Raw genomic sequence first — 14,784 nt, 5'->3', positions numbered from 1 at the left:
CATCAAGCTGTTTCCCCAACTCTATTATCTCTCGAGGCGCCATCCGTCATGGCCCTTTAGCAGGTGGTTTCACTCCTAATAACAACTCAATCTTATGCTCCACAGTCCGTCGTAAAGGCAAATTGTGAGGCAGCTTATCTGGCAACACCTCCTTATCCTTATCCAACACCGCTTGGATGGTCGTAGGCTCCAGCTATTGGCCTACTTCTTTGTCTACCACCACCATGGCTAGACGTGTCTACTCACCTTGACCCAATCCCTTATTGAGTTGTATGACTAAAAGGGACTTCCTGTCGTCTTCTTTAATCACAACGACTTACACCATGAATGAGTGATTTCCCATCAAACACAAGGAACCAGTAGAAGGCATTAGCACTGCCCTTGTCCCCCTTAGGAACTCTATTCCTAAAATGACTGGAAAGTCATCCAATGGCACCGCTGTGAAATTCGCGTGACCGTCTCACTATCCATACTTCACAATTACTTGCTTGGCTACTCCCATAGAAGGTTGGGCTACAGAGTTAGTTGCTTTCATGCATCTTGTATCCTTCTCTAAGGATAAGTTGAGTCTCCATGCTTCCAACTGCAAAACAAAATTATGAGTAGCCCCCGTATCCACCATAGTGTGGGTACTCTTCCCATTTATCCTCAAGTCCACAAACATTAATCCTTTTGCTCGTGTAACTTTTGGTATTTTTGCTTGCTTTTCCAATGCGCTCATCAGCCGCACTGAACCCATCCTCGGGGCATTATCCTTTTCCTTCTTGCTTTCCAACTCCTTTCCCAAAGTGGAAGCTTGTAAGGCATTGAGTAATTCCTTGTGTTGACACTTACTCACTCTATGAGGTGCACCACACAAGTAGCACGAAATTTTACTCTTTTCATATCCATTGGGTGTGTTGAACCCTTGAGACGACAGAGCGTCCTTTAAGGTTGATGATTTAGAGTCGGCTCCCCACTCTTGGGTTTGCCTTTCTTGAAAGACTTTCCACTGTTTCCCTCTCTACCAAACTGTTTGGACGAAGCGGTATCATCACCAGCGTAGTCAGTCAAGCGTTCTATAGTAGCTTGTGTAGTTGACAAGTATTGAACCCTTTGCCTATGAAGTTCAGTTCTTGCCCACGATTTTATCCCCTCAAGAAAATAGAACAACTTGTCCTTTTTTGACAAATCCCGAATATCCAATATTAAAGCAGAAAATTGTTTCACATATTCCCTGATCGACCTCGTATGCTTAAGATCTCTCAGTTTTCTCCTTGCATTATACTCAATATTCTTAGGAAAGAATTGGGCCTTGAGCTCTCTTTTCAAGTCTGCCCAACTATCGATTACACAGCTTCCATTTTCAATTTCTCTGTACTTGATACGCCACCATAGTTTGGCATCACCAACCAAGTACATAGTCGCAGTATTCACCTTTGCCTGTTTTGAGGCCATCCTCACAATGCAAAAGTATTGCTCCACATCAAACAAGAAGTTCTCTAACTCCTTGGTATCCCGAGCACCCCCATACGTCCTGGGTTATGGCACCTTGGTCTTGCTAACTCCCGGAGTGTTGGAGTTCTCTATAGCAAGAACCATCAGATTCACCTTTGCATCCAAATCAGCCATCCACGACTGCAAAGTTTCAACTGTGTGGCGAAAATCTTCTGACATGTCGCCTATCAAACCTGCTTGACGTTTTTGTGATCCCACCACTTCATCAACAAGTTCTCTCTTCTAGGCCACCTCCGCGGCCACAATATTAGTTGTTGCCTCAACCTGTACTTCTAGCACGCTCATCCTCTCAGCATTGTTTGGTGCCATGGTCACTTACCAAAGCTTTCCAAATCCCATAACGAAGGCAATCGAATTCACGTAGCAACTCAACCTTGGGCTCTGATACCAAGTGTCACGGTCCAACTATTTTCACACCCTTGTGAAGGGTTGTGCGGCGCTAGTTAAAGTACTCTTGTTTAACTAGCCAGTCAATCGTTTACCAACATTCAATCATGAAACATTTTCATTAGCATTCAATCACATGGCAGTGAAAATAGTTTGCATTCATGAAAGTAGTGGCAAGCAAGCAGTAAACATTGAATCTACGAAATTCATTAACAACACCTTCATTGACATCATATGTTTAGCGAGGGAGGCAAGTAGGTTAAACACGTTGACAATAGATAGTGAGTTTTACAATGACTGATGAACACTCACCCTCCTATAAAGAGCTTTTTAGGTCATTCCACTCTAATACTAGAAAACATTAAAGTGATCGAGGAGTCATATTGTCTTATTTGGCATACAAAAACATTGCTAACAGAAAATAATCCTATATTAGTATTTACATGATGAAAACCCATCCTAAGCATACAGGATAAATGGTCACAGACAAGCATAATGCCCTGAATAAGTTTAGCTCGTGGTACCTGCAAACAAATAGACTTGCAGCACATGGAGTAGGCACAAACGCATACTACTATAACTGCGTATGTAATTTCATCCCGGGAAAAAGTAAGACCAATCCAAAAGAATTGTGTGCTTGACTAGGAGAAAAATGTCTGAGACTGGTATAGATTGTCTATCGAGCTTATAATTCTCAAGCATGCGGGGTTCTATGACGCCAGAGCCGAAGTGAAGCAAGCTGGGAACCTTTGGTAGGATTTGGTACCTTGACAGTTGAAGACGTTGGTGATGGTGTTCGGCGAATCTCACCTACGCTAGAGATGGCGGGCATGTAAGCAACTTTCCCGTTACGCAGCTTCGGTCTTGAGTCTTGACGTTCGTCAATTTCTTATGCCCTTTCATGGTGTTTTGTTTTTTTGTTTTTGTTTTAATAAGTAAAATGTGTGCAGGATGGTAATCCCCAAGTGAAGATAAGATTTCGTTGGAGCTGTCTAAAGAAATCTTTCGAAGCATTTGCAATTACACTGGTCTGTTTTGAAGCAATGATTGCCCAAAGTTACAGTTCCAGAGAGTTGGGGCACGAACTTCTCCAAAATGCAGTTCAAACCCACGTCTTTCCTACATGTGAGCTTCAAACGTGTCCATCTTATTTCCAACCTAGGGTTTCTTTAGGGTCTAGTCTCCTTCCCCAGGGCTTACTGAGGAGACAAGACTGCTATTTTTCCTTCACCTTGCAATCTATGGCAGCGGGTCAAAGGCATGGAAACACTGCAAATCCACTAGCCAGACAACAAAATTGTAGGGGTTTTCTAGGGTTTAAGCTTCAGTGCGGCGCAAGAACACTGGTTTCGTCCCCAAAATTTTCATCTGGCGGTAGGAAAAAGAGGTACGGGGGTGTGTTTTTACCTTCAATTTTGCGGTCTTTGGAGTCTGAAGTCGATCTTGAGGGGACTCTAAATTTGTATTGCGGAAACCTCAATCCTAAAGAACAGACTGTTATTCTAAAAGAGCAGGGCAGTTGGGAGAGGGTGGTTCGAATTTTTGAGTGGATGAAATCGCAGAAAGAGTACTTACCCAATGTAATTCACTACAACATTGTGCTTCGAGCATTGGGTAGGGCTCAAAAGTGGGATGAGCTGCGGCTTTGTTGGATTGAAATGGCTAGAAATCGTGTATTACCAACAAATAATACATATGGAATGCTTGTTGATGTGTATGGAAAAGCAGGTCTTGTAAAGGAAGCGCTTTTGTGGATTAAGCACATGAAGAGTAGAGGAATTTTCCCTGACGAAGTTACAATGAATACAGTTGTGCGGGTTCTCAAGGATGTGGGGGAATTTGATCAGGCAGATAAGTTTTATAAGGATTGGTGCATTGGACGAATTGAACTGGACAGTCTTGATTTGGACTCTATTGCAAATTCTGATTGTGATTCTAGCTCAGACCCCATTAGCTTTAAACACTTTTTGTCAACTGAGCTTTTCAAGACAGGTAGGAGAGTTCCTCCTTCAAAAATTGTGGATTCATTGGATATTGACAGCTTGGTTCGAAAACCTAGACTTACAGCAACATATAATACTCTGATTGATTTGTATGGAAAAGCAGGTCGCTTGAAGGATGCAGCTGATGTGTTTGGAGAAATGTTAAAATTGGGGGTGGCTATGGATGTTATTACTTTCAATACTTTGATCTTTACCTGTGGGAGTCACGGTCACTTGTCAGAGGCAGAATCCTTGCTTAGCAAGATGGAAGAAAGGGGAATTCCTCCCGATACTAAGACTTACAACATCTTTTTATCCCTGTATGCGGATGCTGGGAACATTGATGCAGCTTTGAAGTTTTATAGGAAGATTAGGGAGGTGAATCTGTTTCCGGATATTGTGACACATAGAGCTGTTCTCCATGTATTGTGTCAGAGGAATATGGTTCTAGAGGTGGGGGCTGTGATGGAAGAAATGGAGAAAGCTGATTTGCATATTGATGAGCATTCTTTACCTGCTGTTATTAAGATGTATGTCAATGAAGGATTGCTTGACAATGCAAAAATCCTTTTTGAAAAGCGTCACTTGATAGGTGGGTTGCGGTCAAGGACGTATGCAACAATTATGGATGCATATGCTGAGAAAGGACTTTGGACTGAGGCTGAGGCTGTGTTTGTCACGAAGAGGGATTTAGTTGGACAGAATAAGGATGTTTTGGAATATAATGTCATGATCAAAGCTTATGGTAGGGCAAAGCTGTATGATAAGGCTTTCTCTCTCTTCAGGGGCATGAAAAATCAGGGGACTTGGCCGGATGAGTGCACTTATAATTCCCTCATCCAGATGTTTTCTGGGGGTGATTTAGTGGATCAAGCAATGAACCTCTTAGCTGAAATGCGAGGAGCAGGACTTACCCCACAATGTCTAACTTTCTCAGCTGTTATTGCAAGCTATGCTCGTTTGGGTCGGCTTTCTGATGCAGTTGATGTTTACCAAGAAATGGCTAGAGCAGGGATAAAACCAAATGAAGTTGTGTTTGGGACTTTAATTAATGGATTTGTCGAAGCTGGCAGAGTTGAAGAAGCTCTCCAATATTTAAGCATGATGGAAGAACTTGGAATTTCAGAAAATCAGATAGTCTTGACTTCCTTGATTAAAGCTTATAGTAAAATGGGGTGCTTGGAAGGAGCAAAACAACTGTATGAGAAGATGAAAAGGTTGGAGGGTGGTCCGGATATTGTTGCATCAAATAGCATGATCAATTTTTATGCGGATCTTGGGATGGTATATGAGGCCAAATTGATTTTTGATAATTTGAAGGAAAATGGTTGGGCAGATGGGTGTTCGTTTGCGACAATGATGCATCTTTACAAGAGCATGGGCATGCTTGGAGATGCCATTGAAGTTGCTGAGGAGATGAAACAGTTGGGTTTACTGAGAGACTGCATGTCATTTAACCAAGTGATGGCATGTTATGTTGCGAAAGGACAACTAGGCAAGTGTGGTGACTTGTTGCATGAGATGGTAATTCAGAAGATTTTTCCTGACAGTGGGACCTTTAAAGTATTATTTACTGCATTGAAGAAGGGTGGCATTCCAATTGAAGCAGTATCACAACTCGAGTCATCTTACCAAGAAGGGAAGCCTTATGCAGGGCAAGCCGTAATCACCTGTGTTTTCTCTGCAGTGGGTTTGCATCACTATGCACTTGAATATTGTGAAGCTTTAATAAAAGCTGAGACTGATCTTGATTCTTATGCATACAATGTGGCAATTTATGCTTTTGGGGCTTCTGGGAAGATTGACAAATCATTGAACATTTTCATGAGAATGCAAGATAAGGGGCTAGAACCTGATCTTGTTACTCTAATTAATCTGGTACATTGTTATGGAAAAGCTGGTATGATTGAAGGTGTGAAGCGAGTTCATAGCCAACTAAAATATGGAGATATTGAGCCCAATGAATCTTTGTTCAAAGCTGTTATGGATGCCTACAGAAATGCCAACAGGCATGAGCTTGCTGAACTAGTTAACCATGAGATGCGATTTGCTTTTGATGCAGAAGAATTTCCTGACTCTGAATTTGAAGAGGAGCCTGACGAAATTTTTCTAAACACTTAGATTCAATTTTTTAAAATATTATGTGGTAACAAGTTCCCTAAACTGCATTTTGTACAGAAGCTGTGTTTGTATTATCATATGTATTGTATCATCAATCTCAACAATCAACCATTGGAAGATGTATGATTGATATATTTTGAGTTTTGACTGAATTTATGTAAAATGTGGGCGCAGCTTTGTCTCCTCGGGGGCTATTTGCAAGATTTGTTTATTTATTAAGTTATTTATTTCTTAAAATTCTTGTTTGCTAAATGGGTAATATAAAAGTACTAGTTTTTGCTTGTGAGCTTCTCATTGGTTTACATTCTTGTTTGCTAAATGGGTAATATAAAAGTACTAGTTTTTGCTTGTGAGCTGCTCTTTGGCTTACCTTGTTTTGGCTTACCTTCTTTATGAGCTGTTCGAAAAAGCTTAAGATAAGTCTTTTTCTTCCTTGTAATATGATAAGGCTTTTTCCCTGGCAATAAAATTTTTAAACAGTTTTCAGTGAAGTCCAAAGAAACTACGGGGCAGGGTTTCTGCTGGAAACATGATAATAAAGGAATGCAGGGCCATGTCTTTTGCAGAAGTGCGTCAAATCAAGTAGGTGAAATTCTTGAAACTACCTTATTTGCAGAGACCACCATAATCTGATATCAAGGAATCTCAAAAGAAATTTGTAAACAAAAGGACCAAATCTGGCTGTAGAACCTGGGGCGATACGTCGGTCCATGTGGGGCGGTTCAAGCAGAAGTCTAAGGAGTTTGACCGATCCCTAAAAGCAGTTGACCAGTATGCCACAACAGTTCATTTCCCCTCTAATGGCTAGAAAGTGGTCCATCAGTCTAAAAAAAGTGCATGACAGCCATAAAACATTGTTTTTTGTTTATTAGTATGTATATGGCCCTTAGAGCAACATGGACAGTGACAAGAAATATCTCTCTCATATTTTGAAAAGCAAATGTGCTTTGTTCTCACAAATCTCTCTTGTGCTTGAAAATTCACCTAGTCATAAGTTTTTCATCTTCTTGAAAATATTTCTTATTGCGATCCTACATTTGTAAATCTTGCCTCTTAAGGATCCTCTTTTACTCACTTAATGGCATTGTATTAGAGTCCTTACCTCTGGTGAAAGTAAGGGGTTGTAAGGATTGTGTTCTTAGTGGAACCTGAAGACGGGTCAGACCTTGAGAGAGTGGATGTAGTTTTGAGGAAGTCGAACCACTATGAAAGAGTTTGTAATTTCTTCTCCCTATCTCTTTATTTTTGTATATTTGCATTGATTGCGCGTGTGTATTAATCTTGTGAATATTAAAATCAATTTTTAAATAACCCAATTGACCCCCCCCCCCGATTAGGTTCCCTTCGGGCCATCAGCAACCTTTTAGCTCACGAAATAGTTAAAAAAGTTTGTGACATATGGGGGCCTTACAAAAATGACAACCCAAATTCTTCTTTTATAATCAATGAAAAGTGTTTAAAGCATTTTCCAAAACCTCTTTGTTCGCAAATGACAACACATGAGAATGGATTCGTCTTATACAAGCATCGAAGAGAGCATGATCGGCGAGTTATTTCTTACAACCTTGATCTTTAGTACGTGTGATGCATCTATTAATGTTGAAAGATGTGTGCAAACTATGATGATTATCTATATAAGTATGTACATAAAGGTCATGATCGTGTAACTATTGTCATTGAGGATAACCTAGATTTTAGTGAGGTTAATAGTCAAAACAACCATTGTTGGATGTCGACGTCCAATTCCATTTGAAGAGCCAATGAAGGGAATGGTGATCGCCAAATGAGAAGAGATTGAAGAAAAGGGGGTAAAATAGATAAAAATGCATATGTCACGAATTCATTGCCTTAATTTTTAGAAGACGGAGGGAAAACTAATAAAATTTTTGAAAAAAGTCTATAAATATCATAGATTGAGTTTAGGAGTGCATTTGTGAATAAGAAAGGTGATTAACTAACCATCTCAATAATTGTTAGCTAACTAGCACCCCTATTGACATCTTTTCATAAAATGGTTACTGCAATAATGTATGTCTTCAAAAGAAAAGAAACAAAAAAATAAAATAGTAAAGACCCCTTTTGATCCTCCAGTGTTGGCGTCACTATCAAAGAGTACTTCAACATAGCCTTGAGAAGCCTAGAGTATTGTTTTAAAACGGGTTGATCTAACAATCTCAATTTAAAAAATTCACAATGATGGTGAAAATAAGTTGGTTTGAAAACATTGAGTTTGTATTACCAACCTGAATAAATTAAATTTCAAGAAAAAGGGGATCGAGTTTTTATTACATGACTTTGAAGAAGGGGAGTGGAAGCATTGGGTTCTAAAAAAGGTTTATAACTTAAAGCATGGTTTGATGAAATGCATGAGTTTTAAAAAAGTTAAGACTTTATCATTGGCCTATTAAAATCGAGAAAATTACTAGAAAACAAGCATTTTTTTTTTTTTTATGGTTTTTGGAAACATTTTTTTTTTTTAGCAAAGACTATTAGTAAGACAAACAAACATAAATTCAATCTAATTCTGTTGATCGAGATCATAATCCTTCTTGAATCATACTATTTTTAAAAGTTAAAAAATCCCTGTCATACCTCCAGATAAGAGGAAGAAAACACTATATAGTAAAATCTTCCATTTTATCTTATCATAAGTCAAAATTAGATTTTGGGAGCCAAGAAACAAGATTCAAATTTTTTGGAGAGTATAAATTATCTTCTCTTTGTCGTTGTGGATTGCAATAGTTGCTATCATGGTCATTGCGTTTAGCACTAGAAGATATGCTATCCTTGGATTCCTTATCAATGCTCTGTATTTCAAACCACCCTTTTTCCCTCCTATTGGTGACGCTAGGAGGGAAAATTGGCATTTGATGTAGGATGGCTATCTCCAGTCATTTCCACAATGTCATCATCAATACCAACCCCTTTGCTTCTAGAATTCTCCAAAAGGAGAGAGGGGATCATCCTTTTACTTCTTGCATGGTTAGGATCAACAAACAAAAAATCTGCATGTATGCTTTTCTCAAGAATATTGAGGATATCACAAAAGTAATGAGTTGTGATACTACGCCACCAAGTATCAAACCCCTTTGAAGTATAAAGTTCAATATCTCTTTCCTTCAAATTCCACCATGGCATTAATACTTTACAAAAATGTAGCATGGATACACTATATCGCCAAAGGTGCACAAGTTTACTGAGAGTGGTGGTTTGTATATCTTGAAGTAACACCCCAGGTATGTCTTGTTTGTACCCAAATTTCCTAGAAAATCTATAAGGATTGTATGGTTATACTAAATACTAGTTGCTCCTTTGCAAAGTCAAGAAGCAAGAGTGAAGGTTCACTAGGTATTCAAAATCATCATTCCTCAATGGCTTGTTTGTCGTGTCTACCAGTTCAATATCATCAACTTATTTTGGTCTAGTAGGTTGCCAAGTGTTGGAGTGTCAAGCTTAAAAAGAATATGGGCCGTCCATTCTTTATGGAAATCTAACGGCCGCTGTTTCACTCATTGTTAGCTGGGGGCATGGATGTAATTTCACATGTAATGAATTGTAAATGAAAAAAACAACAGGGGGGCGGGGGATTTTGTTTTACACTTCGGTTTTTCAGCTTCAGAAAAAGAAAAGGGCAGCGCAGAGGAGAAGCCTTCTTCTACACAGCCGCGAGAGACACTTGCAGAATCGCAAGCCTTCCACTGCTGAGAGAACCTTTCAGCAGCAGCGCACGAGAGAGGGAGACGGCGAGAGATGGGTGTGGCATTGGGGATCTCCAGCCTCCAGCGGAGGTTCACCTAAAGGTAAGGGAAGGTAATGCACAGATATGTTTCTTGGGAGGGTTTCTTTTAGGGAAATTAGGGAGAAAGATAGGAAGAAGCCTAGGGTTCTTTGCATGTGCTAAAAGGGGCTTTCTTGGGTCATTCTTGAGCTGATTTCCAAAGGATATTGGTAAGACAAGAAAGGGTAAATCTGTGTGTACTTGTATTTATTTCCACTGATTTAATACAGTGTCTCCAAAGGTGAGTTCCTGCCGTGGATGTAGGTCAATTTTTGGGCCGAACCACGTAAATGTTTTCTTGTGATTGTGTGATTGACATGTTTATATTTTACTGAATTTGTTGTGGCTTTGCTGAATATTGGATTGGTGAACATATATTTTTCTTGATCAAGCTTGGCACACATGCACACATTGAAATAAACAGGTTTTCGTTTAGGTGTGATTGTGGTTGATGCTTAGGTAAAATTAGATTGTGGTTTGTTTATAATTAATTACAATCTTAAAATTAGAATTAGCAATCAGCTTAATTACACACAACAAGTAGTATCAGAGCCTGACTATGTGATGGGGACCGCTAAGTTTGAAATAAAAAAATTCATTGGAAAAAATAACTTTGGTTTATGGAGGATTAAGATGCGTGCCATCTTGGTACACAGGGGCTTGAGGAGGCTCTTCTTGAAGAAAAGAAAGGGGCTTCCACTTCACATGAGGGAAAACCAAGTTTACCCTCCGCTGATAAAGTGAAGCCCGAAATCCTCCAAAAGGCACATAGTGCCATTATCTTGTCCTTAGGAGACAAAGTGTTTAGGGAAGTTGCCAATGAGGAGACGGTAGCTGGAGTTTGGTCAAAACTAGAAAGTTTGTACATGACAAAATCTCTAGCAAACAGACTCCATTAGAAGACTAGACACTACACCTTAAGAATGACCCTTGGAACATCTATTGATGAACATTTAGATGAATTTAATAAAATTCTTTTAGATCTTGCTAATATTGATATTAGTATAGATGAAGAAGATCGGGCAATTCTTTTATTGAGTTCTATTGATTCCATATATGAAAATCTTAAAGAAACTATGATGTATGGGAGAGAGAGGCTGACTTTAGAAGATGTGCAAGCCATTTTGCACTCTAAGGAATTGCATACTAAGTTTGAGTCTAAATCAGGGTCAGGGGAAGGGTTAAATGTGAGAGGTAGGTCTAAAAAAAGGGACAAGAAATGAAAAGGCAAGAGGTCTAGATCAAAGTCTAAGAGCAAAGCACTAAAGTGTTTTGCATGTCACAAGGAAGGGCATCTTAAGAGGGACTACCCTGAAAGGAAAAAGGTTGCCAATGCCACCACCTCTAAATCAAAGGGTAAGGCAGCTATAGTTTTAGATGGGTATGATAGTGCAGAAGTGTTGAACGTCTCTGAGAAAGATTCGGGAAAAGAATGGATATTAGATTTAGGATGTTACTTCCACATGTGTCCATTGAAAAACTGGTTTGAGTCCTTTACATGCTTAGAAGGAGGTCATGTTATCTTAGGAAACAATAAGTCATGTAAAATACAGGGTATTGGGACTGTGAGACTTCTAATGCATGATGGGATTGAAAGAGTGCTAAGAGATGTGAGGTACATACCTGAGCTGAAGAGAAACTTGATTTCTCTTGGTAGCTTAGATAAGACAGGGTACACGTTTAAGTCTGAAGGAGATAGCCTAAGAGTGTGTAGAGGTTCACTGGTAGTGATGAAAGGGGTGCTAAAGAATGGGTTGTACACCTTGGTAGGAAAGACAGTGATTGGTGAGGCTTCACCTATCAATCATAGGGTAGAAAATCAGGTTTCCTTTTGGCATAAGAGGCTAGGACATGCTAGCTAACAGGGCCTAAAGGAGCTAGAGAAACAGGGGCTACTTGGGGATAGGAAACTTGAGGAATTGTCATTCTATGAGGAGTGTGTCTTGGGTAAGTCTACTAGGGTTAGTTTTAAGAAGTCCACTCACACCGCAAAATAGACTCTTGATTTCATACATTCAGACTTGTGGGGGCCTGCTACGGTTAGTTCTCATGGTGGTTCTAGGTATTTTTTGTCAATTATAGATGACTTTTTTAGGAAAGTATGGGTTTATATTCTAAAACATAAAAGTGATACTTTTGAAAAGTTTAAAGAATGGGAAACCTTAGTTGAAACTCAAGTTGGCAGAAAAGTTAAAACACTGAGAACACACAATGGATTAGAATACTCGTCAAATGAATTTTCTGAATTTTGTAAAGTTGAGGGCATTGCTAAACATAGATTGTTAGGGATATTCCACAACAAAATGGACTAGCTGAAAGGATGAGTAGGACTATTCTGGAAAGGGTAAGATGCATATTAGCCACTTCAAGTCTGCCCAAGACCTTTTGGGCAGAGGCGGTGACCATTGCTGTATACCTTAATAATAGGTGTCCTTCCACAGCTCTAAATTTTAAAACCCCTCAAGAAATCTGGTCGGGTAAGCCTGCTGATTATCAGGGTTTAAAAGTTTTTGGGTGCGTAGCCTATGCCCACATTAGAACTGATAAATTAGAGCCTAGGGCTATTAAATGCATTTTTGTGGGATACCTTGAGGGGGTTAAAGCCTATAAGCTCTCGGTTATAGAACCTGGAAAGCAAAAATGTAGTATTAGTAGGGATGTAGTTTTTAATGAAACTAAAATGGGGATAAAACCAGAAAATTCAGATGAAAGTGTTAGGCACTCTGATACTAGTGACCTGCAACTTAAGGTGGAGCAACCCTCCACTTCTCATAGCCATTTAGAAACAGATGTTGTAGATTTTGAGGAGCAAAACTCAGAACTAGAAACCTCTGAATTAAGTAAAACCTACCTTCTAGCACGGGATAGGGAGAGGAGGGTCATAAGACCTCCTCAAAGGTATGTGGAAGCTGATATGACATCTTTTGCTATTTCTATTGCTGAAATAGAAATTAAGGTGGAGCCTAGAACTTTTAGAGAGGACATGGAGAGTAAAGAGGTTGAAAAATGGATTCTTGCAATGCAAGAAGAAATTGAGTCTCTAAACAAGAATAAGACATGGGTGATGGTACCTAGACAGAAAAAACAGAAACTTATAGGATCCAAGTGGATTTTTAAGAGGAAAGAGGGAATCCCTAGAGTTGAACCACCTAGGTATAAAGCTAGGTTAGTGGCTAAGGGATTTACACAAAGGGAAGGGGTAGATTATAATGAAATATTTTCCCCTGTTGTGAGGCATAGTTCAATTAGAATTCTATTATCTTTTGTTATTGTACATGACTTGCAGTTGGAACAACTTGATGTTAAAATTGCTTTCTTGCATGGTACTTTAGAAGAAACAATTTATATGCAACCTCCTGAGGGTTTTGATACAGAGATGAATAAAAATCATGTATGTTTATTGAAGAAATCTTTATATGGGCTGAAACAATCACCTAGACAATGGTATAAACGATTTGATTCTTACATGATTCAAACTGATTTCTGTAGAAGCAATTATGATGGTTGTGTTTATTTTAAATCATGTGAAAAATGTCATATATATTTGCTATTATATGTTGATGACATGTTGGTTGCTTGTGGAGACCATATGTTAAATCAAGTTAAGTGCATGCTTAAATTTGAATTTGAAATGAAAGACTTAGGTCTTGTTAAAAGAATACTTGGTATGGAAATAACTAGAGAAAGGAATAAAAAGCTTCTCTACTTGTATTAAAAGTCTTATATTTCAAAGGTGTTAAAAAGATTTGGAATGATTCATGTTAAATCTACTTTTATTTTTGTTGCACAGCATGTTAAATTGTCTAGAAAATAGTGTCTTGAAATTGAAAACGAGTCACTGTTTATGAATAGAATACCTTATGCTAGTATGGTTGGTAGTGTAATGTATGCTATGGTATGTTCTAGACCTGATCTATCTTATGCTGTAAGTCAAGTGAGTAGATTTATGAGAAAACCTGGAAAACCACATTGGCATGCTTTGAAACAAAATTTTCAATACTTGTCTGGAACAAAACAGTAAGGATTAATATTTGGAAAAAGGGATATGCATTGTGAAATAAGGTTAAAAGGATATGTAGATTCTAACTATGATGTAAATCTAGATACCAGGAAGTCTTTGTTTGGTATGGGCTTTTTTTTTTAGGTAGTGCTATTAGTTGGAAATCACACATGCAGTCGGTGGTAGCCTTGTCTACCACGGAGGCTAAATATATTGCCATGACTGAAGCCTTCAAGGAGGCTATATGGATAAAAGGACTATGTCGAGAGTTAGGAATGTATATTGGAACCGTTATAATTTATTGTGACAATCAAAGCCTATTCATTTGGCTAGGAATCATATTTATCATGATAGGTCCAAACATATAGATGTTAGACTACATTTTGTGAGGGATATTATTTCTAGTGGTGAAATAGAAGTAAGGAAAATTCCAACAGAGGATAATCCTTCTGATATGATGACTAAAGCAGTACCTAAATCCAAGTTTGAACATTGTTCAAACTTGGTTAACCTTGGAAGTTGCTAGTGTTTGTTTTGCAGGATCCACCATAGGAGATGCTAAGGAGGTGCAAGGATCACAAGCTTGCCAAGGTGGAGAATTGTTGGAGTGTCATGCTTAAAAAGAATTTGGGCCATCCATTCTTTATGGAAATCTAACGGCTGTTGTTTCACTCATTATTAGCTGGGGGCATGGATGTAATTTCACATGTAATGAATTGTAAATGAAAGAAATAGTAGGGGCGCGGGGGATTTTGTTTTACACCTCGGTTTTTAAGCTTCATAAAAAGAAAAGGGAAGCACAGAGGAGAAGCCTTCTTCTACACAACTGCGAGAGATACTTGCAGAACCGCGAGCCCTCCACTGCCGAGAGAACCTTTCAGCCGTAGCGCACGAGAGAGGGAGACGGCGAGAGATAGGTGTGGCATTGGGGATCTCCAGCCTCTAGCTGAGGTTCACGCAAGGATAAGGGAAGGTAATGCACAGATATGTTTCTTGGGAGGGTTTCTTTTAGGGAAATT

General features: G+C 39.0%; 1 protein-coding gene across 1 annotated transcript; it reads left to right on the top strand.

The window, feature by feature from the left end:
- Window positions 1-2,444: 2,444 nt before the first annotated feature.
- Window positions 2,445-6,224, top strand: LOC131149265 (pentatricopeptide repeat-containing protein At1g73710). Its single transcript, XM_058099568.1, has 2 exons — window positions 2,445-2,716; window positions 2,835-6,224. The coding sequence occupies exon 2, from the start codon at window positions 2,928-2,930 to the stop codon at window positions 5,985-5,987; it is 3,060 nt and encodes a 1,019-aa protein (XP_057955551.1). The 5' UTR covers window positions 2,445-2,716; window positions 2,835-2,927; the 3' UTR covers window positions 5,988-6,224.
- The last annotated feature ends 8,560 nt before the right edge of the window (window positions 6,225-14,784 follow it).

This window comes from Malania oleifera, chromosome 2 (genome assembly GCF_029873635.1).
Source record: "Malania oleifera isolate guangnan ecotype guangnan chromosome 2, ASM2987363v1, whole genome shotgun sequence".
In the NCBI taxonomy this organism is placed as follows: Eukaryota; Viridiplantae; Streptophyta; class Magnoliopsida; order Santalales; family Ximeniaceae; genus Malania; species Malania oleifera.
This window is presented reverse-complemented; position numbering and strand designations above follow the sequence as displayed.